This window comes from Rhinolophus hipposideros (assembly GCF_964194185.1).
Source record: "Rhinolophus hipposideros genome assembly, chromosome: 21".
In the NCBI taxonomy this organism is placed as follows: domain Eukaryota; kingdom Metazoa; phylum Chordata; class Mammalia; order Chiroptera; family Rhinolophidae; genus Rhinolophus; species Rhinolophus hipposideros.
Window position 1 is genome coordinate 10,231,444 of NC_138067.1, and position 23,544 is coordinate 10,254,987.

At 52.3% G+C, this 23,544-nt stretch overlaps 1 protein-coding gene across 5 annotated transcripts; it reads left to right on the plus strand.

Moving 5' to 3' along the window:
• The first annotated feature begins 3,888 nt into the window (after nucleotides 1-3,888).
• Nucleotides 3,889-21,908, plus strand: DRC7 (dynein regulatory complex subunit 7). 5 transcript variants are annotated; one of them, XM_081030953.1, is made up of 19 exons: nucleotides 3,917-3,962; nucleotides 6,470-6,704; nucleotides 7,099-7,273; nucleotides 8,399-8,524; nucleotides 9,253-9,447; nucleotides 11,050-11,208; nucleotides 12,234-12,330; nucleotides 12,590-12,678; nucleotides 14,523-14,651; nucleotides 15,847-15,919; nucleotides 16,831-16,959; nucleotides 17,147-17,275; nucleotides 18,296-18,516; nucleotides 19,343-19,558; nucleotides 20,142-20,252; nucleotides 20,342-20,452; nucleotides 20,534-20,728; nucleotides 21,409-21,548; nucleotides 21,644-21,908. In XM_081030953.1, exons 2-19 carry the CDS (start codon nucleotides 6,508-6,510, stop codon nucleotides 21,735-21,737), a joined length of 2,586 nt encoding a protein of 861 aa, XP_080887079.1. In that variant the 5' UTR covers nucleotides 3,917-3,962; nucleotides 6,470-6,507; the 3' UTR covers nucleotides 21,738-21,908. The 5 variants fall into 5 exon arrangements, with proteins under 5 accessions (XP_080887076.1, XP_080887079.1, XP_080887077.1 ...); XM_081030950.1 differs by lacking the exon at nucleotides 12,590-12,678 and having other exon boundaries at nucleotides 3,889-3,962; nucleotides 12,112-12,330; XM_081030951.1 differs by lacking the exon at nucleotides 12,590-12,678 and having other exon boundaries at nucleotides 3,926-3,962; nucleotides 6,473-6,704; nucleotides 12,112-12,330.
• Nucleotides 21,909-23,544: the final 1,636 nt, after the last annotated feature.

Here is a 23,544-nt window from a genome sequence, read left to right on the forward strand (position 1 = left end):
GGTTGCTGGCACCTTCTCCCAGAGCATTCCCTGGGTTCAAGAATTAGCACCTCGTTCCGACCCCGCAGACCCTAGGCTGTGGCTTTCCCAGACACGCTCAGTGGGATATGGGACCCACAAAACCATAAGCCCCAAATGGACTGGGTTTCTTGGTACATATGGAGAAGGTAGATGAGGGGTGCAGTTAACAATGCAGATGTGTTATTTTGTTGCTGGCTCTTCACCCCAGGCCAGGCAGGGGCAGAGAGGCTGGGGTTCCTCATTGCCTAGGCTCACTGCAAAAGCAGCTCCAAGTGCCAAGCTGAGCACATGCTAAGGCCAGGCAGGGTCATGGGAAAAATACACCCCAAGGCCCAGCGCAAATGTACAGGGTTGCCCTGTCACTGAACCCTCCCACCAGCAACTGAAGAGGTGGAGAGCTCCATGGTGGAGAGTACAAACTCTAGGGTCAGCCTGCCTGGTCCAGATCCTGCCTCTGCTACTTCCTTGGCCCAATTCTTCACCTGCTGAACCTGTAAAGCAGGAATGGCAGTAGTTGCCCCACAGGGCTGATGAAGGATTAAATGAGATAGTGGTTGATAGTGCCTGGCCACATGTTGCAGCAGGAATGTGACTGAGCCAGAGATTGGCCATCACCTTATTGGGCCCTGGGCTACAGTAATCTTCTGTGTGCTGTGGAAAGAGTCCCCTCCACCATTACTGCCGCGGCTCCCTGGTTCTCTCCATTCTGCCCCAATTTCTTCATTCCTAGTATTTTTTTCAATACAATATACCAAATATACAGGAAAATAAGAAGACTTACTTGCTCTGTGCTCCCAGGTAGATAACATAATATCAAAAGACAAAAATCCTTGGGCTGACCTGGTGGCTCAGGCGGTTAGAGCTCCATGCTCCTAACTCCGAAGGCTGCCGGTTCGATTCCCACATGGGCCAGTGGGCTCTCAATCACAAGGTTGAGTTCAATTCCTCGAGTCCCGCAAGGGATGGTGGGCTCTGCCCCCTGCAACTAAGATTGAACACGGCACCTTGAGCTGAGCTGCCGCTGAGCTCCTGGATGGCTCGGTTGGAGTGCATCCTTTCAACCACAAGGTTGCCGGTTCGACTCCCACAAGGGATGGTGGGCTGCGCCCCTGCAATTAGCAACGGCAACTGGACCTGGAGCTGAGCTGCGCCCTCCACAACTAAGACTGAAAGGACAACAACTTGACTTGGAAAAAAGTCCTGGAAGTACACACTGTTCCCCAATAAAGTCCTGTTCCCCTTCCCCAATAAAATCTTTAAGAAAAAGTTTAAAAAGACAAAAATCCTTTATAAATTAATCTATGAATACAATGTAATTTCAATAAAGAGTCCAAATGATTTTTAAAGACTTTCCAAAACATTATTCTAAAATGAATATGGAAGCGTATAGGCCTCAAACAGCTAAGCTTAATGAAAGAAGGTATAGAAGGAAGACTTGACCTGCAGATAAGAAGTTATTAGAAGACAATAGTGGTAAATCCAACATGGGGTCTGTGCAGGGATAGACACGAAGACCAGTGGAAGAGAACAGAAGTCTCAGTGGCAGACGCATGTGCACCTGGGGGACTTTATACGCAACAAGAGTGGCCTCATCAAGAAAGGATGGGTGGTCTGATGATGCTGTTGAAAAATTGGCTCATTATATGGGAAAAAATAAAACAGGATCCCTACCTAACCCCTCAAACAGAGATGAGTTCCTGGCAGATTAAGTGTCTAAATGAGATGCCCAAACTATAAAATTAATGTAGGAAAATATTTTGTGACCTAAGGGCAAGGAAGGACTTCTCAAGCAAAAATTCATAAGCACAAAACATCAGACAAAACCTGGCCAATTTAATTACATCAAATGAAGGTTTTTCTGTTTCATGAAGGACACCCCGGGCCATGTGAACAGACATGTGACAGAATGAGGGTAGGTATCTGCAACACTGGAAACCAGGGACAAACATCTGGAAGTACTGCAAACAAAAACAAGGACATATCCCTGCTAGAGAGGAATGGGTTGGACAACTTCAGAGAAGGAAACACCTAAAACTAAGACGTTAGCACATGAAGACACATTTAAAGTCATTAGTAATCAGAGAGAGGCAAGTTTACTGGAGATATGTGAAACTGGCAACCGTTGGAAGCTGCTGGCAGGGGCAAGGGTTCTAGGATCCCTCACACATTGCAGAAGGTGGGGAGAGGGTAGGTTTCATTGCCTGGAGAAAAACAGTGTGCTGCTGTTGAATCAGCAGTCCTGCTCCTGGTTACTTATCCTAAAGGAAAACTCTTACAGGGACATGACCGATGACATTGCAACATTATCTGTGATGGAAGGGAGTTGGTGGCGAAGTGGGGTGTCCATCACTGGGAGAGTGGAGAGGTAATTAACGTGGATCCATGCTGTGGACACCTAGTTACATGGATGGATCTTAAGAACATGGTTCTTAGTGAAAATAAAAGAAACGGGGAATAGGAACGCCATATCATTTACACAAATTAAAAAGAGAAGCATGCAAAGCAATGCACACAAGAATGATTGCCTATGGGGACAGAAAATGAGAGTGGGTGTAGGGATAAAGGGGAATAAATAAACATACAAAAGAAATGGGCTGTTACGTGGGGAAAAGAGAGAAATGAAGCCTATGTTGCATTCCACCAGCCTACCACATCACCTGCTTTCCTTTTCCTCTTCTCTTCCTGCCTTCACCCCTGGCAAATTCCCTACAGAGCTAATCGCAGGAAGCTCACCAGGGCTGGTGGCCTCACGCGGTCTCTTGAGCTTTCCCTCAGTCTAATTTATCCTTCCCATGTTGTTTTTCACGACTGCATAATATTCTAACCAGAAGAAAAAGAATCCTCTTTATTATTGAGAATTGAGGTGACCTACGTTGAAACCAGTAACAGAAACTATATAACTTGTCAGGACATCTGCAGTATTTCTCCATACCCTTATCTCCAAACCTCCACAGGGCCGAATTATGACTTTTGTAGGTCCCTCCTTCCTAAAACAAAACAGTCAAAATGATATTTTATGACCACATTGGTACAAAGATGAATAGAACCCAGGGTAGACTCGTCATTGTATATCAATTATTAGTCTATTAATTTTTTTTCTTCTGAATTTAGAAGAAATTCAAATGAAACATTTTCATGGGCCTCTAACCTAATGGGCATGTTTTCTCTGTCCTTTGAGCTTCTTACTAAATCAGAGGCCCAGCTTGGACTAGAAACCAGGACTCAGGCAGCCTGGCTCTGTTCGCCACAGGACAGGGCCCACACTGGTTTCCATCTATCCTGACGAAGGCCACGTTGATTCTGCATGGTGTAAGGGCCCCGGAATCCTGGTAAATGTTTAACTGGCTCGATGAGAGAAAAAGCCCTGGCCTGTAGCATTTGCCAATTTCTGTAGTGTAAATAATCCCACAGCCAATTTTAAGCCAATTTTTATCAATGCGACATCATTAAACAGAAGTTAGGAAGAGATGCAGAGAAGCTCACCATTATATAACATTTTTATTATACAGATACAATAGGCCTAAATACCCTCAAGAGCTTATATAATAGTACAATATAGTAAAATAATTAGGAAGGGATGTATTTTGGCTATTTATTGCCTTTGTTTTAGATATAACCTATTTACTTACACATTTTGATAATTTTTAATAATGCCTTTGTTTGTCAACTGGCTCACAAACATTCTTGAAATTTTAATAATCAGCTCTTGCAAGCTGCCACAAGCTGGCTCCAGCCGCCACTGGTCAAGGGATTTGCAGTAGCGGGTCTTCTGGGCCCAGAACTGAGTAGTGACAGAAGACTACATTTCCCAGAAGCCTCCTCTCCCAGGATCAGACCTTAGCTTCAGAAAGCTGTTACCATGGAGACAGGCTAACAGATGGTACAGGCTGTCCTCAGAGGACTGAGGGTGATTGGACCCTGCCTGCCAGGGAGAGGGGAAGGTTGGTAAGGGGGTTTCCTCTGCCCAGGGCTTTCCGCCCTGATCTTTCTGGGGAAGTTTTCTCTGTGTGTGTGTGTGTGTGTGTGTGTGTGTGTGTGTGTGTGTGTGTGTGTGTGTGTGTTGGGGAGGGGAGGTTGCTTCTGGGAGGGGGGTGTGGAAAGTGGCCTGTGGTGGTGGGGAGGTCCTCTGGGCCTCTGGGTCTCTGGGTAGGGTCCGGGGAACTTTGAGGCAGGACTGCCCTCCCCAAACTGCGCTGTAACTGACGAGACAGCCCAATACTCTGTGGGGAACAAAGTATTACGAGTTCTGGCCTGTCTCTGCCTCTGATGACCATGTTCTGTGACCTTAGGCTCAGTGCCTGCCCCAGTTGTAACCCCCTGCTGCCCACTGATACCTTGACCCTCTCCCCATTCTACTTTTTCCTTACTCACCACACTCCCCCCACCGCCCACACCATCCTTCTGCGACTTCTCCATCTCATTAGGCCCTTAAGTGCATGGGTTTCAAACCCCAGATCTGCTATTTACTAGCTCTGTGAACTTAGGCAGTTTCCCCGTGTTCTAGGCCTCAATTTTTCCTTCTACAAAGTGGGTATCCTAATAGTGTCTGCCTCACAGAGTCATTGGAGGATAAATGAAATTATCTCTGTAAAACCCTTAGTTAGCACAGCGCCTGGGACTCAACAGGTATTCAGTAAACTGGAAGTGCCTTGTAATAGTTATCATTGCCTGCCCTGAGCTTATCCTCTCTGTGCCCAAGAAGCAGACAAATGGATCTAATCACCAGGCGGTGTTGCTTGGCTGGTGGGCACAGCAGCAGGTTTGCTGCAGGGAACTGGGGTTCTGAACAGACCTGCTAGACACAAGGCCTCAGTTGTAATGTTGACTCCCTGGGACTAGGGTGGGCTGACCTCCAGCAAAGCAACAGGTGCAGTCAGCCCCTCCTGAGTCCTACAGCATGTCAGCAGTGGACAGAAAACATCTGTCCCGCTTTTCATATTGCAGAAGGGGAAATTGAGGCCCAGAAAGGGGCAGGGAGTGGCCCAAGGCCCCAGCAGGAGCTGCTGGTAGAGCCAAGTTTCCCCCTAGCCAGGCTGGTGGTCAGTGACTAGCCGCCCTTCCCAAGAGGCCCAGGCGGCCCAGATAGGGGTTGGAGCAGGGAGGTAGGGCACGGCTTCTTGGTCCAGGCTCCACCCCAGAGGGTGATGACAAATCTGGGGAGAGCCTGCTCTTTTCTCCCCAGGCCTCACTATCCTCTCCCACCACAACCTGTGCATTAGGTCAGTTTTCCTCCTCTTTGGACCTTTGCCTTATTTATTGTTAAAAAAAACCCAGATATTTGAGGTGGGGTGATGGAAAGCCATGAGCTGGAAGGCAGGAGGCTGGGGGATCAGCTGGGATGGTTTCACAGGAATGTGTTTAAACAAGCAGAAGCTGAATCTCCTCACATGATGGGAAGTCTGGAGGTGGCACTCAAGGCCTCCACGGCACCTCTTGGGACCATGGCTCCCCCGTCTCGTCACTCTGCCGTGTATAGCTGTCAGCTTTGGTCCTCATGTGTGGTCATCTCAGAGTCATTAATTGGCTGCCCCACTTCCTGCTCTATATCTGTGTCCCAGGCAGGAAGAGGAGAAGGGCAGAGTCTGGGCCAACTGGGCCCTACCCTTTAACATCCAACAACTTCAACTGATATCTCAGCGGCCAGAACCGGGTTTATGTCACAGGGCTGACTCTAGCTACAAGGAAGGCTGGGAAGCTGAACATTTCAAACCAGGCACATTGCTGCCCCCGGTAAAATTGGGGTTCTGTTGTATGGAAAGGGGGACTGGATCTTTGGGTAGCAAACTAGTGGTCCACCTCAGGGAGGCTTTGCTCTGGAACCACAGACAACACCTTCCTAGGGCGCACGAGCACATATGGCTCCCAAACGACCTCATTCTGCGGGCTGACCCAGGGCTTGGCCAGGAGAGTGCAGGCTCTGTTATTCCCCACGTACCTGCCCTTTGTCCAGGTGCCTTAGTGGCAGCCCTGTCTTTGCCCCCTCTGTCCCTCCGTTCCAAGTTTGGTGACGTTACCTTCTTTTTGTCATATTCTATATCATCGTACTATGATGAATAATTTTCTTTAAGCCAATTCACTTATTAGACTTAATAAATATATTTCAATAGGAAATGTTATAATATTGAAGTAATCCCTTCCGCATCACCATCTCTTGCCATAAAGAGAAGGTACTGTCAGAATAAATATGCAAAAAGCCAAGCACTGTTAGTAAGTTTGGGCTACCCTCTCCTGCCCTGACAATAGTTTTCAATCTGTGGCCTGCTTGTCTTTGTTTTAAAGAGAGTCTTCATGTGGAGACTTTCTCCTCAATGGAAAGGAAGTTTAAGAGAGATTCACTTCCTCCTTCTGTGATCCAAAACACCGAAAATCACGGCTCAGGGACGCAGGTTGTCTCGGTGGCTCCTTCCTGGTCTGAAGTTGGCCATTCTGACTGCGTGTATCCCTCCAGCAGAGTCTCCATCTCTAGACAGTCAGAGACACGCCAAAATGGAGGTCCTGAGGGAGAAAGTGGAGGAGGAGGAGGCAGCCGAGCGAGAGGAGGCAGCCGAGCGGGCAGAGAGGGGCGAGAAGATAAAGAGACCATCAGAGGTCCGGAAGAAGGGAACCATCATGACGCAGGAGATGCTCCGAGACCTGGAGAAAAAGCTGTCGGAGATTGAGATTACTGTCCCAGGCAGGGACTCGTGAGTGCGGAGGTGGAGGCTTTGGGCCCAGCCGTTCTGGAGACGGTCTGAGCAAGGCTGGGTGAAGGAGGAGCCAGGAGGAATGGTGGCACCTGGGCTGGGAGGCAGGACCAGGAACAGAGAGAGCAGGGAAGAGTGAGGGCTCTGCTTTTAGACTGCCTGGTCCAAGTCCCACTCTTCCCCCGCGCTAGCTATGTGACCCTCGGCAAGTCACTCAACCTCTCTGTGCATCAGTTTCCTTATCTGTTTAAAAATGCAGATTCTAATAATGATACTTCCCACCTGGGAAACTGTGAGGCTCAAACAAGGAAGAGCTAGAGCCCATGGCAGCTCAGGTGGATCGAGGGTTCCCTGTGTGCCAGGCTAATTAATGCCATCCCTCTTGCGGGTACAGGATCATTTCCGAGGACACTGTCGACACCTCCAAGCTGCCCCTTTCCTACCAAAGCAACACACCCAAGGAAGAACATCTGCTGCAGGTGGCGGATAACTTTTCCCGCCAGTACAGCCACCTGTGCCCAGACCGCGTGCCCCTCTTCCTGCACCCACTGAATGAATGCAAAGTGCCCGTAAGGCCGGGTCTGGAGGGCAGGGCTGGGGGCTTGATAGCAGAGGGAGGAGGGAGGGAGGCCCAAGCACAACCCTCTTGTGGGCCAGAGCTTGTAGTCCGGAAGCAGCATCCATTCAAAGGCCAGCAGGCCCCAGCAGGCTTGGCGTGGACCATCCCTGGAGGCTGTGGTAGCCTGGAGACCCCATGTCCCACCTAAGGGGCAGCGGGACACCCAGGGCAGGCTCCAGGCTCAGAGGCTGGCCCTGTTCATGGAAGGAAGGAAAAATAAGACAAAATGACTGGGATAGGCCCCAGAACCCAAGCACTAGACTCCTACCTTCCAGCCCTGTGACCCAGGGCATGTTCCTGAGTCACTCTGGGCCTCAGTTTCCCCACCTGTAGATGGAGCGATGGACTGGCATAGGATGAATCCAAAAGCTGTACAGTGGCTCCCAGACTGTTTTATGTGGCCCACATGGTGATTTTTAACAGGCATTAGCTGGTAGCATTTGAAGCTTGGTGGCTCACATACAGAGCCCTACTCTCCTCTTATCTGTCACCCCAGGCCTGCATTTCTCCTGCAGCTCTCAGCAGGGGCTGCACCAGGGCTTCCCCTTAGGTGGAGCCACGTGAGACCTGGTGCTGGTGGGGCCTTCCTCAAATCCATAGGGAGACCCTGGAGGCCTGGCCTACAGGCCCCGGTAGCAGAGCAGCCCCTCAAGGGCCCTAGTAGCACAAGGTCCCCACACTGGACGGTGGCCTAGAGACAGACAGACCCAGCTCCGCTGCTGCTGACTGTGAACATGAGCCAGTCGGCTCACCTCTTGGAGCCTCAGTTTCCTCCTCTGTCCATGGGACCTACCTCACAAGGTTATTGGGGACTAGGGAGGTGACGCCAGGTCTGGTGGTACTCAGTGGGACAATGGCAATGACAGGGAGGCCCCTATTCATCCCCGGCACCTAGGGACAGCACAGATGTATTCTGGATCTGGGCTGGAAGGGCTTTGAGGGATCCCTTCCTCCAACTGCCAAGGCACCAAGGAGGAGCACACCCCCAACCCAAGGTCTCCAGCTTCCCGGGAGCACTGTGTCCTCCTCCCAGGTGGAATGCCCTCCCAGGGGCCTGTGGTCTCTCCCCTTGCAGAAGTTCGTGAGCACAACCATCCGGCCCACACTGATGCCCTACCCTGAGCTCTACAACTGGGACAGCTGCGCCCAGTTTGTTGCAGACTTCCTCTCTATGGTGCCCTTGTCGGACCCCCTCCAGCCGGTAAGTGCCACTCTGGGCCGCATCCCTAGGTCCGTGAGGCCTAGGATGGAAAGCCGGGCATATGGAGAAAAAGGCTCAATGGGGCTCAGGCCACAGTCTATGAATCTGTCTGGGGGGTGGAGGGTGGGGCTGGGAGAAGAGGCCCAGAGAGAGGCGGCCACTTGTCTGAGGTCACACAGCAAGACGGGTCTCCTGGTTCCCCCTTCTTTGCCTCTTTTGCGTCTTTCTGCCTTCAGAGTCTTCCTTTCAGAATATCAAGAGGTGCGGAAAGGAGGGTGGGCTGCTGCTCATCGCTCACAGCTTCATTTTGAGCTTCTGGTCATCTCAGTTGGCTTCTCATTGAGAAAGGAGAGAGGGAGGGAGAAAGGGATAGGTCCACAATGGAGAACTGAGAAAGGGAAGAGAAAGAAAGAATGAGGGGGGAGAAGGTAAGGGCAACTTTGAAATAACACCCTAAAATTGCCCATCAGAGAGCACTAGACTAGAAGCTTCTACAGTCCAGAGGGTCTTTCCCAGCAAGAAGTCCACGGCCCCTTCAAATTATAGGCAAATGTAGGTGGCACTTTCTGGATATGGGGTGTGTAGTTTTCATGCCATCCTTACCAGGCTCCTTCACCTGACAAAGGTGAGGAGCACTGTGGGGGTCCAGCCTGCGTGGGTCCTAGCTTGTGGGGAGGGCAGGTGGGAGGTGGTGGGCCCGGCAGCGCTGACCAACCGGCCATGGCCAGCCCTCGCACCTGTACTCCTCGACCACGGTGATCAAGTACCAGAAGGGCAACTGCTTCGACTTCAGCACGCTGCTCTGCTCCATGCTCATCGGCTCTGGCTACGACGCCTACTGCGTCAACGGCTACGGCTCCCAGGACCTGTGCCACATGGACCTGACTCGGGAGGTGTGCCCGCTCACCGTGACACCCAAGGAGGTATTGCTGGGCACGTGCTGCCCTGGGCATCCCATAGGACGCGCCATCCTTACGTGTGTGCCTGCAGCTCCACTCCCTGCCCCGCTCACACACGACCCAGGTCTCCACCCTGGCGGTTCCTCTCCCTTTGTCGTAACTCAGTTTCAGCTACTGCGTTCCCCAGGAGGTAAATTCTGTGAATGCCACGTGGTTTCTATCATAAGCCAAAGTCTTCCATATTACCCTGTGCATTTGACAAAAGTCCATCCAGCCGTTTTCATATGAGGAAGAAAGAGACAAATAGACAGACATTTAGTTCTGCTTTTTTTCCCCTCCTAGGAAAAAAGGCCCCTTTTTAACAGTGAAAAAAAAAAAAAGGCTCCCACCCTCCAGCGAGTGGTGGTTGTGTTTTCATATCTGTTGACTGAGACTCCATAATGACCAGTGTTTCTTGAACACAAGAAACACTTAAATGAATTTAATTTTAGGGATAATATAAGCACCTCTTTGCATTTGGCAGAAAATGCTTTTCATGAACTGGATTGATTCCAGGACTCAGTGATCAGGGTCAAATCCTTGGGGGTGTCTGTAGCTGGGGATGCAGGGGCCTGGGGCATCTCGTGTGGTGCAAGTGTTCCTGTGTTACACCTGGGTGAACCCCCGAGGTCCCCGGAATGGTGCTCTGGTGGAGAGAGGCACCAGGTGAGAGAGCCTTGCTCCTCAGGCCCACGGGAAAAAAGCTTCATCATTACCTTGGATTCCAAAGGCCTGTGAGCTCACACACAGGCTTCTTATCGCAGCCAAAGTTTTAATTATTAAAATGATATCAATAGCTAACAGATACAGAGAACTTTCCAGTGTATGAACCACTGTTATGTCCATTAATTTGGTTGCTCCTCACAACAATGCTGTGTGGGAGGAATTCTCACACCTATTTTACAGATGAGTGTGTTGAGAGGAAATAGGGAGGTGAAATAACCTGGCCAGGTGACTGAGGCCCTGTCTGTTTGACTCTAAACCCTGGAGATTTGCTGTTTCTCCCTCCTACCTGTCACAAGCCCACTTCTGCAGCCTCTGTGGTGGTCTCTCCTGGACATTTTTCTTACCACCCAGTTCTCTCTCTCTCTCTCTCTCTCTCTCTCTCTCTCTCTCTCTCTCTCTCTTTCTCAAACATGCCCTCTTCTCCTTCCTTGCCCCAACAAACTCTTATGTTACATCTGCATATGCAACCCTGCAATGACAAAATCTGGAAAATCTGACTCCCGACCATTTGCCCCCCTTTTCTAGATGAGATCCATATCACAGCTAGTGTGAGCATGGGGGAGTGAAGAGAAAATCACATCTCCTGAGTTCCGGCCCTGATGGGCACTTCCTGTGGGCATTTTCTTGTCTTGCCTTCTGAGAACAAGCCTGGGGAGAAGGTTCTTATTATTCTCATTTCAATTTACAGAAGAGCTCGAGGTTAGGCAAGTGGGAGGATTGCCCAAGGTCACGGAGCTGGAGCTGAGGCTCTTTCTGCATTTAAGGCTAGAAAGCCCACAGGCTCCAGGAGCAGTTGTGATCTCCTGGTCTGAGGGGCAGAGATTCGTGGCTGCTGATCCTTCTTCTCTTGTTGGGTGACAGATAGTTCAGGAGAAGGAAATGGCACCACCTAAGAAGTACTCAGTCAAACCCCCCAGGGACCTGAGCAGCAGGTTTGAGAAGGAGCAGGAGATGAAGAAGCAGGAGGGGATCCAAGCCGAGGAGGAGAGGCGGTTGAAGAAGGAGGAAGCACACCTCCTGGTGGGTCCCCTGTCCTTAGCCCTCTACCCCTGAGCTCAGCTTTCGAGGTGGGGTAGGAGTTCCAAGAACGGGAAAGTCACAGGTCATGGAAGGGATGTGTTTATGGACCCCCAGGTCCAAATGCCCTCCTCCACCCCTCAACCATCCCCACTCCTGCCTGGCCATGTGGGAATCTCCCCCTAGTGGTCAGCTAGCTGTTGGTGATAGATTTCTAATGTCAGAGAGCTCTGCTGCCCGGGGCCACCCGTTTTATGCTGGGCAGTTCTGGTGTTCTCCTCATTCCAGACTCTTTCACTGAAGACCTATCTACATACACTCTCCCAACCACCCTCCCCACCATCCTCCCATCTCTCTTTCCAACATCCATCCTCCCAACTCTCCTCCCATCCTCCCATCCATCCATCCATCCATCCTCCCATCTCTCCTGTCCATCCACACTCCCACCTTCCCTTCTACCTTCTTTTCCTCCCTCCCTCCTTTCCTTTCCTTCCATATAGTATTTACTGAGTGTCTCCTCTGGTCCAGACACTGGGGACACAATAATGAACATGACACAGGCCTAGAGGGAGGCAACCAGGAAGCCATGTGGTCTCCCACTACCTTTCTTTGGATGAAATCTCACCCAGAATCACATCACAGAAAGCCTGTAAATCCCAGATGCCCTAGGTCTCCAAAAGGCCCCATTTATTAACCACAGATCGCGTCAGTCCCTCCCATTTTATTGATAAGACAACTGAGCTCAGAGGTGAGCTGCTATCCTCAAGGTCACGCCGCTGGCCAACGGTACAGTCTGGATCAGAGCTCAGCTCTCCTGCCAGTTCCCCAGCCCCAGGGAGATGTTTGGGCACCTGACACCCCCCTTCCCACCCATCCGGCCCATGGTCACCCACCTTCCCTGTGCAGGAGATGGAGAATGCAAACAGCGACCCTCTGCATGGCTTGCGGGTACACTGCTGGGTGCTGGTGTTGTCGGGGAAGCGTGAGGTGCCCGAGAGCTTTTTCATTGACCCGTTCACGGCTCGCAGCTACAGCACCCAGGACGACCACTTCCTGGGCATCGAGAGCCTCTGGAACCACAAGAATTACTGGGTCAACATGCAAGACTGTTGGAACTGCTGCAAGGTGCTGGGCCGGGGCCGGGGTCAGTTATCGCTGGAGGAAAAGGGGGCGGTGACCTGCGGGGAGAGCTGGCTACCAGGCCACGAGGACTTCAGACTTTCCCCAGAGCTGAGTCCCCATAGCCCACTCCTTTTATATGTATATAAAACTTCGAGCCACTTACATAAGTTAAAAATACACACATCTGGGGGAAGGCCACAACTGGACACAAGGGGACTTTCTGGGGGTGTGGGCAACATTTTATTTCTTGATTTGGATGCAGAGAGTGTCCAATGTATGGAAATGTACGGAGCTGTTTACAAATCAAAAGAGAGACAGACTCCAGACTCCATATCCTGTGCTCTTTTGTTTGTAAGTGCCTCCATTTCCAACCAGGCCAGTTTCCCAAAGGTGGATCCTGGGTCCTTTGTCCCCCTATTCCAAAGTGACCCTGTCCAAGGGACTGCTGTCGCCCCCTGTGGGAAACTGTCAGAGGTGATGTGCGCAGTTCGGGTGCAAGCCATTTTGTGCACATGGCCGCTATGCCCAGGTGGAGAAACACCTGCCTTCAATGAAGGAGGAACACCTCCCCTGCCACTTGGCCTCCCTTAGCCGGGGATTCCCAGGGTTGCTATGCCCTCACCGACCTCACGGGGTCGTGGGAAATAACACTCAGTAGGTGCTTAGAATAGTCAGTCCCTGGCTGTTCAATAAATGTTAGCTATTGTGACTCTCGTCTTATAAAAAGAAATTCTCCCACACCACACAGATGGGGCCCAGTGGAAACTGCCCTCCTTTAGAGCCCAGGCTCGTAACTGCCACGTGAGTCAGTGCCCTCTGAAGAAGAATTGCCCTTGAGAGGCTGCTACCTCCTCCTTTGTCCCTCATCCAGGCTGAAGATCCTGTCCTCAGCCTCCCCTCTCAGCACGCCCTGCACCAGTGCTAGGCAAAGGAATTTTATGGCAGGGATCACAGAAGTGATGAGATGGAGATGGAAGGGCAGCTCGGGGAGAAAGTGAAGTCAGAGGGGCAGTACTGCATCACCAAGTGAGGGCACAGAGAAAGCGCTCATGATGCTGGCTGTCACTTGTACTGCCAAATGAGCAGGAGAGCAGCTGCTTTGTTCCTTCAAAGAAACTTGAAATGGCATTGGGGGTGGGGAGTCATGATGAGGACCCACACAGAGACAGCAAGACACCCCAGGCTCAGAGATGTGGTCGTTGTCCATTCAGTTATGCATTTCCTATAGAGACAGAAAGTTAAGCAGCAAAACACCGAACTAACTGCTTACTACTTACAAAAGTGACAGAATGGAGGATGTGATTGCAAACATCTATATAGTAATGTGCTTCCTTTCCACTAAGCCTGACTATCGGTGATCACTGTTACATTTATGAGTAGTTCTCTCCCTCCCTCTCCTCCACCATGGCCCCCTATTCTAACCCTCCACCTCCCGGCTACAGTAGAGAAATACTCAGGAGCCCTCCAGGACTCAGACAGTGAGGGCCAGGATTAGGTCCGCTTCAGGGCAGTTTCATGTGGAAGCCCCTTGTGGGCAGCTGTTCTTAAGGCTTTGCCCTCCCTTTGGGACACATTCTGGGGATGGCTGCTACCCTGGGAGGTAGCCTGGGATGTGGGATGTTCCCCACCTGCTGGGAGGTATCTGGCAAGTAAGCTTATGCTCAGGCGGGCTGGGATGAAAGAGGTGGAGGACCCACACCTGTAGATTCCACAATTCCGCAGGTGCCTGCCCAGTTCCCTTCTCCCTTGCATGAGTAAGCACTCTGAGAAGACCTTTTTTTCAAACCTGCCGTCTCTCCCTCCCATAAAATCTCACTATCTTGCATTTGCTCTAAACACTGCTGGGGACATCCTGCCCCCACCCCCAGCGCAAAACGCAGAACGAGATCCACATCTGGGCCTATCCCAGGCCAGAGTTCCCAAGTCTCTCACAGAGACCAACAATGGGATTTTTTCATAGGGAGACTGGGCAAAGGGAAGGGAATTCCAGCCCCTCTTGGAGTCTCAGTTTCCTGTTGAAATGAGGAGGGTGGGCATGGACTCACAGAGGCTGCCTGGAGCCGACATTCTGCCCCTCTGAGACCCAGGCCCAGAGCCCTTCTCCACTCTGGGAGCCGCTGTTTCCCACCACCCAGCAGAACAGGAGGGGGTGTGGTGGCTGTGGGGTACGCTCAGCTGATCCCCTCGCCCATCAGGACTTGGTCTTTGACCTGGGAGACCCTGTGAGATGGGAGTACCTGCTCTTGGGGACCGATAAGCCTTACCTGTCCGTGACTGAGGAAGATGACAGTGACCTGAACGATGACGATGACGTGGAAAATCTGGTGAGCCTTAGCCACCTGTGGGGCTGGGCGGTATGGGGGTGGGCGCTTCACACCCTGTCTTGCTTCACGCCAACCTGACAATCATCCCTGCCACAGGCATGTGTATGGAAGGGGACAGTCCAGAAAGACTAACTCCAGATTCCTCAAAGTAGAAAGGCCTAGACCATGCCCTCATTTTATAGATGGGCAAACTGAGGCCTGGACAGACCCAGTGACCTTCCCAGGACCCCTCAGTGGGGAGGAGTGGGACTTGCATTCAGGTCCCCTTCCCTACACATTCCATCCTTTTCGGAGAGTATGTGCCTTGAAGCAGGGGGCTAAGACCCTGTACACAAGTCTGAGTTCTCCATGGCAACTCTGTTCTACCTCTTGAGACTGCCTGAGGACAAAACAGGACCATTGGTGTGACACGCTAAGCACAGCAGTCTAAACATGCCTGGAAATGGTATTGTGCATTCTCAGGGTCCTCAGCTCTGGAGACCAGACTCCTTTGTGCAGTAAATCCCGGGGTACAAGCGCCCCCTGCTGGCCTGGAAAGGTGGACGGATTGGATGAGCTGTTGGCAGAGGACTGAGCAATGTTTGTGGGAGAACAGTTTTAAACAGGAAATCTTATCCAAGTTTATGTGGTTACCTAGTTTAAGGACCATTTGTCTAGGCCAGGCCTTATTTCACAGATGGGGAAACTAAGGCTAGAAGAGAGAAAAGAACCAATAGAGACAGCCAGGCAGTGTCCCCAGCACTTTATGTAACGTCTATCAGTTAACTCTCCCAAGGAAGAGTTAGGAAACTGAGTGTCAGAGGCTAAAGGACTTGCCCAGGACCCCTTAGCTGGTGTTGGATGGAGGGTGGGGCTGGGTCCAGCTGACTCTAGAAGTCCCTCTCTTAACCACTGTCCTGTGGCTGTGCCTGGGCTTCTGCCGATTGAGGGAAAGGGGCGTGCAGAGCAAGGGTGCTCTGTCCCAGCCAGGAAGGTGCAGGGGAAATCCCAGCCAGCTGGGAACAGACTCTTCTTCCCTATCGTGGGTCATGACAGGCTAGGTCAAAATTGCCTGTGACCTCTGGCTCCCCCGGAGGAGCTAGCAAGCCACCCTGGTTTGACCCGGGGGACGAGACAGAGGCTCTACCCATAACTTCTGCTCCAAGGCCCGGCCCTGACCAGAACCAGCCCACCCCGCCCCCGCCTCTCCCAACAGGACAAGGAGGAAGAGGATAAGAGCTTTGACATGCCACACTCGTGGGTGGAGCAGATTGAGATCTCCCCAGAAGGTATGCTCCTGTCCTGTTCACTGCGCCTCCTCAGGACCTGGGTTCCTGGGATGGTCTGCAGCAGCAGCGAGGAAGGGGGACGCCAGCAGAGGCTGCCCGGACCCCTCATTTCCATCCCTCCTGCTTTCTGCTGCCCCTTGTCCTTCCTTCCTGGCACACACGTTCAGCTCTGTGGCTGAGGGCCTGACGCATGTCTCGCACACAGGAAGGGGCTCAGTTAACACACACTGGATGGAGAGTGGGAGGTATTGGAGGACCGAGGATCAGGACACAGCCTTTCCCCTCTCTCACCCCCACTCCCTGCCAGGAGGAGGCCAGATGGCACAGGGAAGGGGAGGTATGAGGACCTGGGAGGGGCAGGCAGAGAAAGCAGGAGGACAGGAATGCGTGTGCCTCATGCCAACATCCGCTGGCTGCTGAGTTTCCTGTTTGGGAGTGCCTAGACCCAGAGGGTGGGCATAGAACATAGGCCATGCCAGTAGGGTGGAAGGGCCAGAGAGGGTGTCATGGAAACCCAGGGGAAGAACACCCAGTGCAGCCTGAGGGCTCGGGGCTGGGGAGTGGGTGGGCAGAGAGGGCTTCCAGGAGGGGGGATCATTTGAGCTAAGTTTTGATGCATCAGAAGTCAGGCCACTTAGGGCGCGAGAGGATGGTGTTTGTGACAGAGAGGCCTGCACAGGCAAAGGCCTGGCAGCGAGTATGTGGTGTGGCAAGCGCAGGTCCTCTGGTTAGGCTCAGACCTGAGAACTCCGCCAGGGCAGGAGCCAGCCTGCTGTCCATTCTCCTCTGCCTCCCTGGAACAGACTTGGGGCCTGGCGGAGCTTAGCAGACAATGCATTGGACAGTGGCTGGATGAGTGGCTGACCTGGGGGGAGGGGGGTCCCTCACCCCAGCCCCCTCTGTATCCACAGCATTTGAGACCCGCTGCCCAAACGGGAAGAAGGTGATACACTACAAGCGGGCCAAGCTGGAGAAGTGGACCCCCTACATCAACAGCAACGGCCTCGTGTGCCGCCTCAGCACCTCCAGGGACTTGGAGTGTAAGAGGGGCAGCCAGGCCTCGGGGAGCAGCAGAGTTGGGTTCCCCGACATGCTGTGTGATCTTGGGCATGTTACTGACACTCTCTCGGTGTGAGTATGGGCGTGCTGGTCTCTGTGTGCTAGGAATGGTGAGACGGAGGCTGGGGCAGCTGGCCTGGCTGCAGCCAACACCAATGGGCCCCACAGGTACCCAGATTTTGGAGATAAAGGAGTGGTACCAGAACCGGGGGGACATGCTGGAGCTGAAGCACATAAACAAGATCACAGGCCTGATCATCGATTACTTCAAGCCAGGCCACCCCCAGGCTCTGCGTGGTAAGCGGATCCCACTGCCAGGCCAGCTAGGGGCCCAGGTGGGGCCTCACAGGCTCCTTAGAGCAGCCTCCATGAAGCTGGTGTGTGGTGGGAAGAAGCACTATCCATGTATCAACAGGGTTCTTTGGTGGCGAGCAAACCGCCCCTGCATCCCTAAGCAAACCAGATGTGGGCGGTCAGGAGAAGCACAGAACATGACAAATGTTCCTCTAGGAAAGTCAAAGCCAGGACCACATGCCCATTCTGTGGTTGGGATCAGGCACACAGTGGGGGCCCCATTTATAGGGGGTCAAGATGCGTGAGCAATTAAATCAACAAATGCCCCCACAGGCGCCATGCAGAGGGCAGAGGGTGTGGACATGGCCATGAGCCCAGGAGCCTGTAAGAGAGGGAAGGACATGTCTCGGGAAAGGATCAAGAATCCTAACGAAGAAATCCCAAATGGAAACATAGCGTCAATATATCATCTGAAAAAATAAAAAATGATCGACCTCACCTGGTGGTTGAAATAAAAATAAATAAATAAAACTAAATCACTAAGGGACCATCTTACAACTTTCATGTTATCAAAGATGAAAAAAATGGTCTCATAGGGAGTCAGCAAGTGTGAAAAACACTCCCTGTCACTACTGGTAGGACAGCAAATTGGCACAACTTTTGTGGAGAGAAGTTGGGCAAAATCATCAATAACAGCCTTAAAATGAGTATGCTTTCTGACCAGCATACGTATTTTATTTTGCTCCATTCGATTGCTCAGAATTTGTCATGAGCCAATAATGGGCAAGAATTTAAAAAACGCACGTGCAGATGTTCATCGTGCTGTTGTTTATAACAAAAAGGTTGGAAACAGCCAAATACCCATCAGTGGGGGATTGGTTATACACCTAATACTCATCCATGAGCATTCATGGATGTGTCTTCTCCCTGGGATGTCAGGGCTGGGTGATTGAGCCAGCCACCATGGCTCCTGGTGCTTACCAGCCATCTCCCCACCCCCAAACCCCCTGCCTCCCACTGCAGCGCACTCATACACGTCCATGCAACCTGAGACGGACCGAATCATGGAGTTTTACGGAAAGGCCCGTGTGGACGGCCTGATAAAGCGAGAGGAGACGCCCAAGACGATGACCGAGTACTATCAAGGACGTGCCGACTTCCTCTCCTACCGCCATGTCAATTTCGGGCCCAGGGTCAAAAAGTTGGCTCTGAACAGCGCAGAGTCAAACCCCCGGCCCATGGTGGTAAGCACTCACTGGGCCTAAGACAGGGTGCCCACCTGCCCTGGCAGGCCAGGGTTACCTGCAGATAGGGACAGTCCCGGCTCAGGAGCGGCACCTTTGCCAAATGATCTTTGGTGTTTTAACCAACGCAAGATCCCAGGGCTGTGTGACGCCAGCCCTGTATCCCTCACCACTGGGCCAGCAGGGAGATATTATTTCCTCACTATTATAAAAAGTGCACACTGATAACTAACATTTAAAAAATATGGAAAAATATAAAAAGAAAAGTAAAAATATCTCAGAATGGCATCTAGTAGACATGACTACGTAATATAGGTTTGGTTTTGAGTCTTTTCTAACTTAAGTGAGGGGTGTGTGGGCGTGGGTGTGGGTGTGGGTGTGGGTAGGGAGGGAGGTAGAATCCCTGTATCACCCACTTGACATTAATTGTACATTTTTTTTCTCCATGTCATCACAAATTATTGGCAAATTACTTGGCATCCTTATTTGACTGCATATCAAATAAAACCTCTTTCTAGAAGTAAGGGATGTCTAGTGATGGAGCAGGCTGCCTAGAGAGGTGGTGAGCTCCCCATCTCTGGAGGTGAACAAGCAGAGTCTTGTGGAGGGAGCTAGAGAAGAAATCCAGCACCACACAGGGCTGGAGTGGCCTGCAAGAACCCGTGGGGCCATGAGAGCCATTGTGTAGCAAGGAGGGGCTGCTCCTCACAAACCCCCAAATGACCCCAGACCCGTGTCCCTGAGCGTCCTTTGCTGCTGCCCTCGGGGGCATGCACAAATCCCCTTTCCCGCCTATGCCCATCCTATGCATGTTCTGGCTTCCCAGAAAATCACAGAGCGATTCTTCCGCAACTCCGCGAAGCCTGCGGACGAGGACGTGGCGGAACGCACGTTTCTGATCTTGGAGGAGCGCATCCAGCTGCGTTACCACTGCCGCGACGACTACATCACCGCCTCCAAGCGCGAGTTCCTGCAGCGCACGGATGTGGACAGCAAAGGCAACAAGATCATCATGACACCTGACATGTGCATCAGCTTTGAGGTGGGCCTGGGAGCCAGGCAGGCCGCGGTGAAAGGGTGGGGTGACGAGAAGGAGCTGGGGCTCTCTGCCCGGTCCCAGCAATTTAAGAGAACCGGGGTGGAAACTACTAGCTCCCAGTCTGGAAGTTCATCTATGCCCCTTGGGAAAATTAAGAGATCCCACCCGGGGACACTTCTCTTTGCAGCTCCCCTGAAAACCTTGCCTTTTCCACCAAGAAAGACAACCCAGCAGGCCATGACTGCTCTGCATTGTCCCTACCCCAGCCCTCGGCAGAGCAGACCCCAGATCACCGAACCAACACTGGAGTAGGAAAAGACCCCCTCACCTCCGCCGGGCTGGCTTTCCCAGTTCAAATCCTCACCCTCCTGGCACATTCTTCTGAGTCTCTAGTTTCTCTTCAATAATTATCTCTGTTTTTATAGATGAGGAAACTGAGGTCCAGAGAGGTTAAACAACTTGCTTGAGATCACACAGCTAGAAAATGGCAGAGGAAGATTTGAACCCAAGAAGTCTGGCTCCAGAGTCTGCCCACGACCCCAGCCACTGCTGCCTCTTTGTGTCACTGTGGTTGTTGTTGTTCCAGGTGGAGCCCATGGAGTACACCAAGAAGCTTCTCTACCAGTATGAGGCCATGATGAAGCTGAAGAATGAGGAGAAGTTGTCCAGACATCAGGCCTGGGAGTCAGAGCTCGAGGTGGGGTCCCATGGAACCCTATGTGAGCAGGTGGGAGGTGGCGGGGTGGGGGAGGTTTTAATCATGCCCGCCCCCACTTTCCAATTCAGGTGTTGGAAATCCTGAAGCTTCTAGAGGAAGAGGAGACAGCGCACACACTGACCATCTCCATCTATGACACCAAGCGCAATGAGAAGAGCAGGGAGTACCGGGAGGCCATGGTGAGCCTCTGGCCCTGCTCCTCCCCAGCGGCACCTCCCCAGCTGCACCTCCCCAGCTGACCACCTCCTCCCTCTCCACAGGAGCGTGTGATACACGAGGAGCACAGGCGGCAGGTAGAGGCCCAGCTGGACTACCTTGCCCCGTTCCTGGCACAGCTCCTGCCAGGAGAGAAAATGACACGTGGGCAGGCCGTGCGCCTTAAGGACGAGTGCCTCAGTGACTTCAAGCAGCGGCTCATCGACAAGGCCAACCTTATCCAGGCCCGTTTTGAGAAGGTGTGGCCAGGTCCTGGGGAGGGGAGGGGACCTCGGCGTCCTCATCCAGAAAATGGGCCCAGGGCTGCTTGCTCATAGACTAGTGAGGGAGCGATGAGGGGATTCCATTGCCTGGAGTTTCCAAATAACCAAGTTGTCTTTCCTTACTCTTATTCACTGGGTGGAAGGGTGAATGAGTGAGTGCGTGGGTGGATAGGTGGCAGGATGGATGGATGGATGGATGGATGGATGGATGGATGGATGGCGCATTGTAACAACTCCTAGTCCTTGACGCATTGCTGTTGGTTGGGACTACCCTATGTAGTTCCCATGCACTGTTTCATTTAACCTTCACCAAGAGCTCTATGGTGGTGGTTGTGGGGGAACAAGGGGGTGTATATAATGACCCTCATTTGGCAGACAAGAAATTGGAAGCTCTGAAAATGTAACTTGTCCAGAGCCACATGGCTGTCTGTCTTGAATGCTGCTGACCTCTTGTATATGATATCCCTCCAGACATGACCCAAGTGGTTCCCACCAAGACATTTTGTGGCCTCTGCCTCTGCTCCTCTGGCTTCTCTGGGTGGGGATTGTGGGGCCAACCCCCATTGACTGTCTGATGACCAGTGGGATCTCAGCCTCCAGCCTGGGGGGCGTGGTCAGCCCTCATCAACCCTCCTGTCTTCTCCCCGTGCCCCCAGGAGACCCAGGAGCTGCAGAAGAAGCAGCAGTGGTACCAGGAAAACCAGGTGGCCCTGACAGCCGAGGATGAAGACTTGTACCTGAGTTACTGTTCCCAGGCCATGTTCCGCATCCGCATCCTGGAACAGCGGCTCAATCGGTGAGGGGGCAGGGGACCCCGAGGTCCACCCACTAGGAGGCAGGAACACGGCGTTGTAACACCCCACCACCTCTCGCTCCTCCCTCTGATTTCAGACACAAGGAGCTGGCTCCACTGAAATACTTGGCTCTGGAGGAAAAGCTCCACAAGGACCCACGCCTGGTGGAATTCCTGAGAGGCTATGTTTAATACCCCTCCTGCACCTCTGGCCATCTGATGCCTCTCCTGGGGCCTCTGCCTAAGCTGCCAGAGAAGGAAACCTCCCTACACCCAGCTAATGACCTGACCTTACTGCCCTGCAGCCCTGTGTGTCCCTGCTTCTCAAGATTTTTCCTGTAAATAAAACACTTTTAATTTGCCATTTGTGCCTCATGTTTCACAAGCTCCAGCACCAGCCTTTCCTTCCCTTCTTCATCTATAGCCCGGGACAACCCCCGCCCACGTCTTGGCCACCTTCCTCATTCACTTCCTGTCCTTCTTTCCATTGGAATGTTGAGCCTTTGCAGCACCTCTGCGGACGGTCTGACAGCCACCTTCAAACAACGGGTTAGATCAAAATGTGCCTAGGGTGGCCCGGCTCACAAAGTGGGAATGGCAAGGCCAAGGTATGTACCCCCAAACTTGGAGGCTTAACACTGGAATGCAGGGGACTGCAGCCACTTACCAGCCACTGTGTAGCCATCTGTAAAATGGGAGGTAAAAAATTGTATTAAATAAGACTTGCAAAGAGAGGAGTGCAAGTGGCACAGAGAATGCACTCATTAAATGGGAGCTTAAAAAATGGCCAACGAATGCATGAAAATGTCAAGATGCACGAGTCCTCAGGGACATTAAATGTCACCGCACACCCCCTCGTATGGCTAACATGAGTAAGTACTGGTGAGGACGAGCGACTACAGCTCTCATCATTTTCCTACTGGAAGTGTAACTCGGTACCACAATCATAATGTGGGACAGTCTACAAGGTAATGGCCCTCTCTCTTCAAAAGATCAATGTCATTAAAAAAAAAAAATGGGGAACAGAAATAGAATGACCTAAAGAAGCCACGTGCGCCTCATCTTGATTGTTTCCCAGTTAGGAAAAAACGTTATTTGGGGGACGATGGGGAAAATGTGGACTGGAAGAGGACTGTGAGTTTTCTTAGGTGTGGTGACACAGTGGTGACGTAGGACACGGGCCTTATTTTTAAGGTTACACGCTCAGTAGTATTTAGTGTCCAGGTGACACGTCTTGATGTCTGCAACTTTCAAAGAGCTCCAGAAACTACACGCGGACAAAACAAAGACGGCAAGATGTTAGCAAGCGGTGAACTCCACCTGGTTACTATTGGGTCATCGTTATGCCATCACACTATTACACATCATCACAGTGTTCTTTCAAGTCCTGTCTACGAAATGCTCCCATTAAAAGCTGAGTGTAAGTACAGGGTGGACAATTTTGACCGGATTTGATTCCGCTCATCTGGACGTCTTCTGATGGCGCTCACACACATCAGGGGACAGCTTCCCAAAGCCCAGGGGAGGGGTGGCCCCTCGGCCTCTGTCTGGCGGACAGGACGCCGGACGTTGGAGAAACTCAGGCTTTGCCTTAAGAACAAGGGTTCAAATCCTGACTCCATTACTTGTTGGCCGTGTGGCCTCGTACAAGCACCTTAACCTGGCCTTCCGTTTCCTCATCTGTACCTGGGAGCAGACTTCCCACCCTTTGGGGTTGTCACGGGCGTTACACGAGATCAAGCATCCCTGAGCGGCACTGACTGGCTCGAGGATAAACGGGGAGGCTTGAGGGCCTTCAGGCACCAGCCCCCGGGAGGCTGGCCGCGTCCTCTCGGCAGACGGGGCCCGGCCGGAGGAGACGCTGGGGGGCGGGGGCGGGGCCGGGGGCGGGGCCGGGGCCGGGGGGCGGGGCGGGGGCGGGGCGGCGGCCGAGCTCCTCCTACGCGGCCCCCAGGAGCAGCCACGCGAGTGGCCCCGATTCTGGCCCGTTATGGCCCTT

Excerpts from the sequence above, each read along its gene's own strand:
- DRC7 (XM_081030950.1), top strand. The coding sequence starts at position 3,899 with ATGGTACAGGCTGTCCTCAGAGGACTGAGGGTGATTGGACCCTGCCTG. Across the intron at positions 9,448-11,049 it reads TCACCGTGACACCCAAGGAG|ATAGTTCAGGAGAAGGAAAT; the intron begins GTATTGCTGGGC and ends GTTGGGTGACAG. Across the intron at positions 12,331-14,522 it reads ACTGTTGGAACTGCTGCAAG|GACTTGGTCTTTGACCTGGG; the intron begins GTGCTGGGCCGG and ends CTCGCCCATCAG.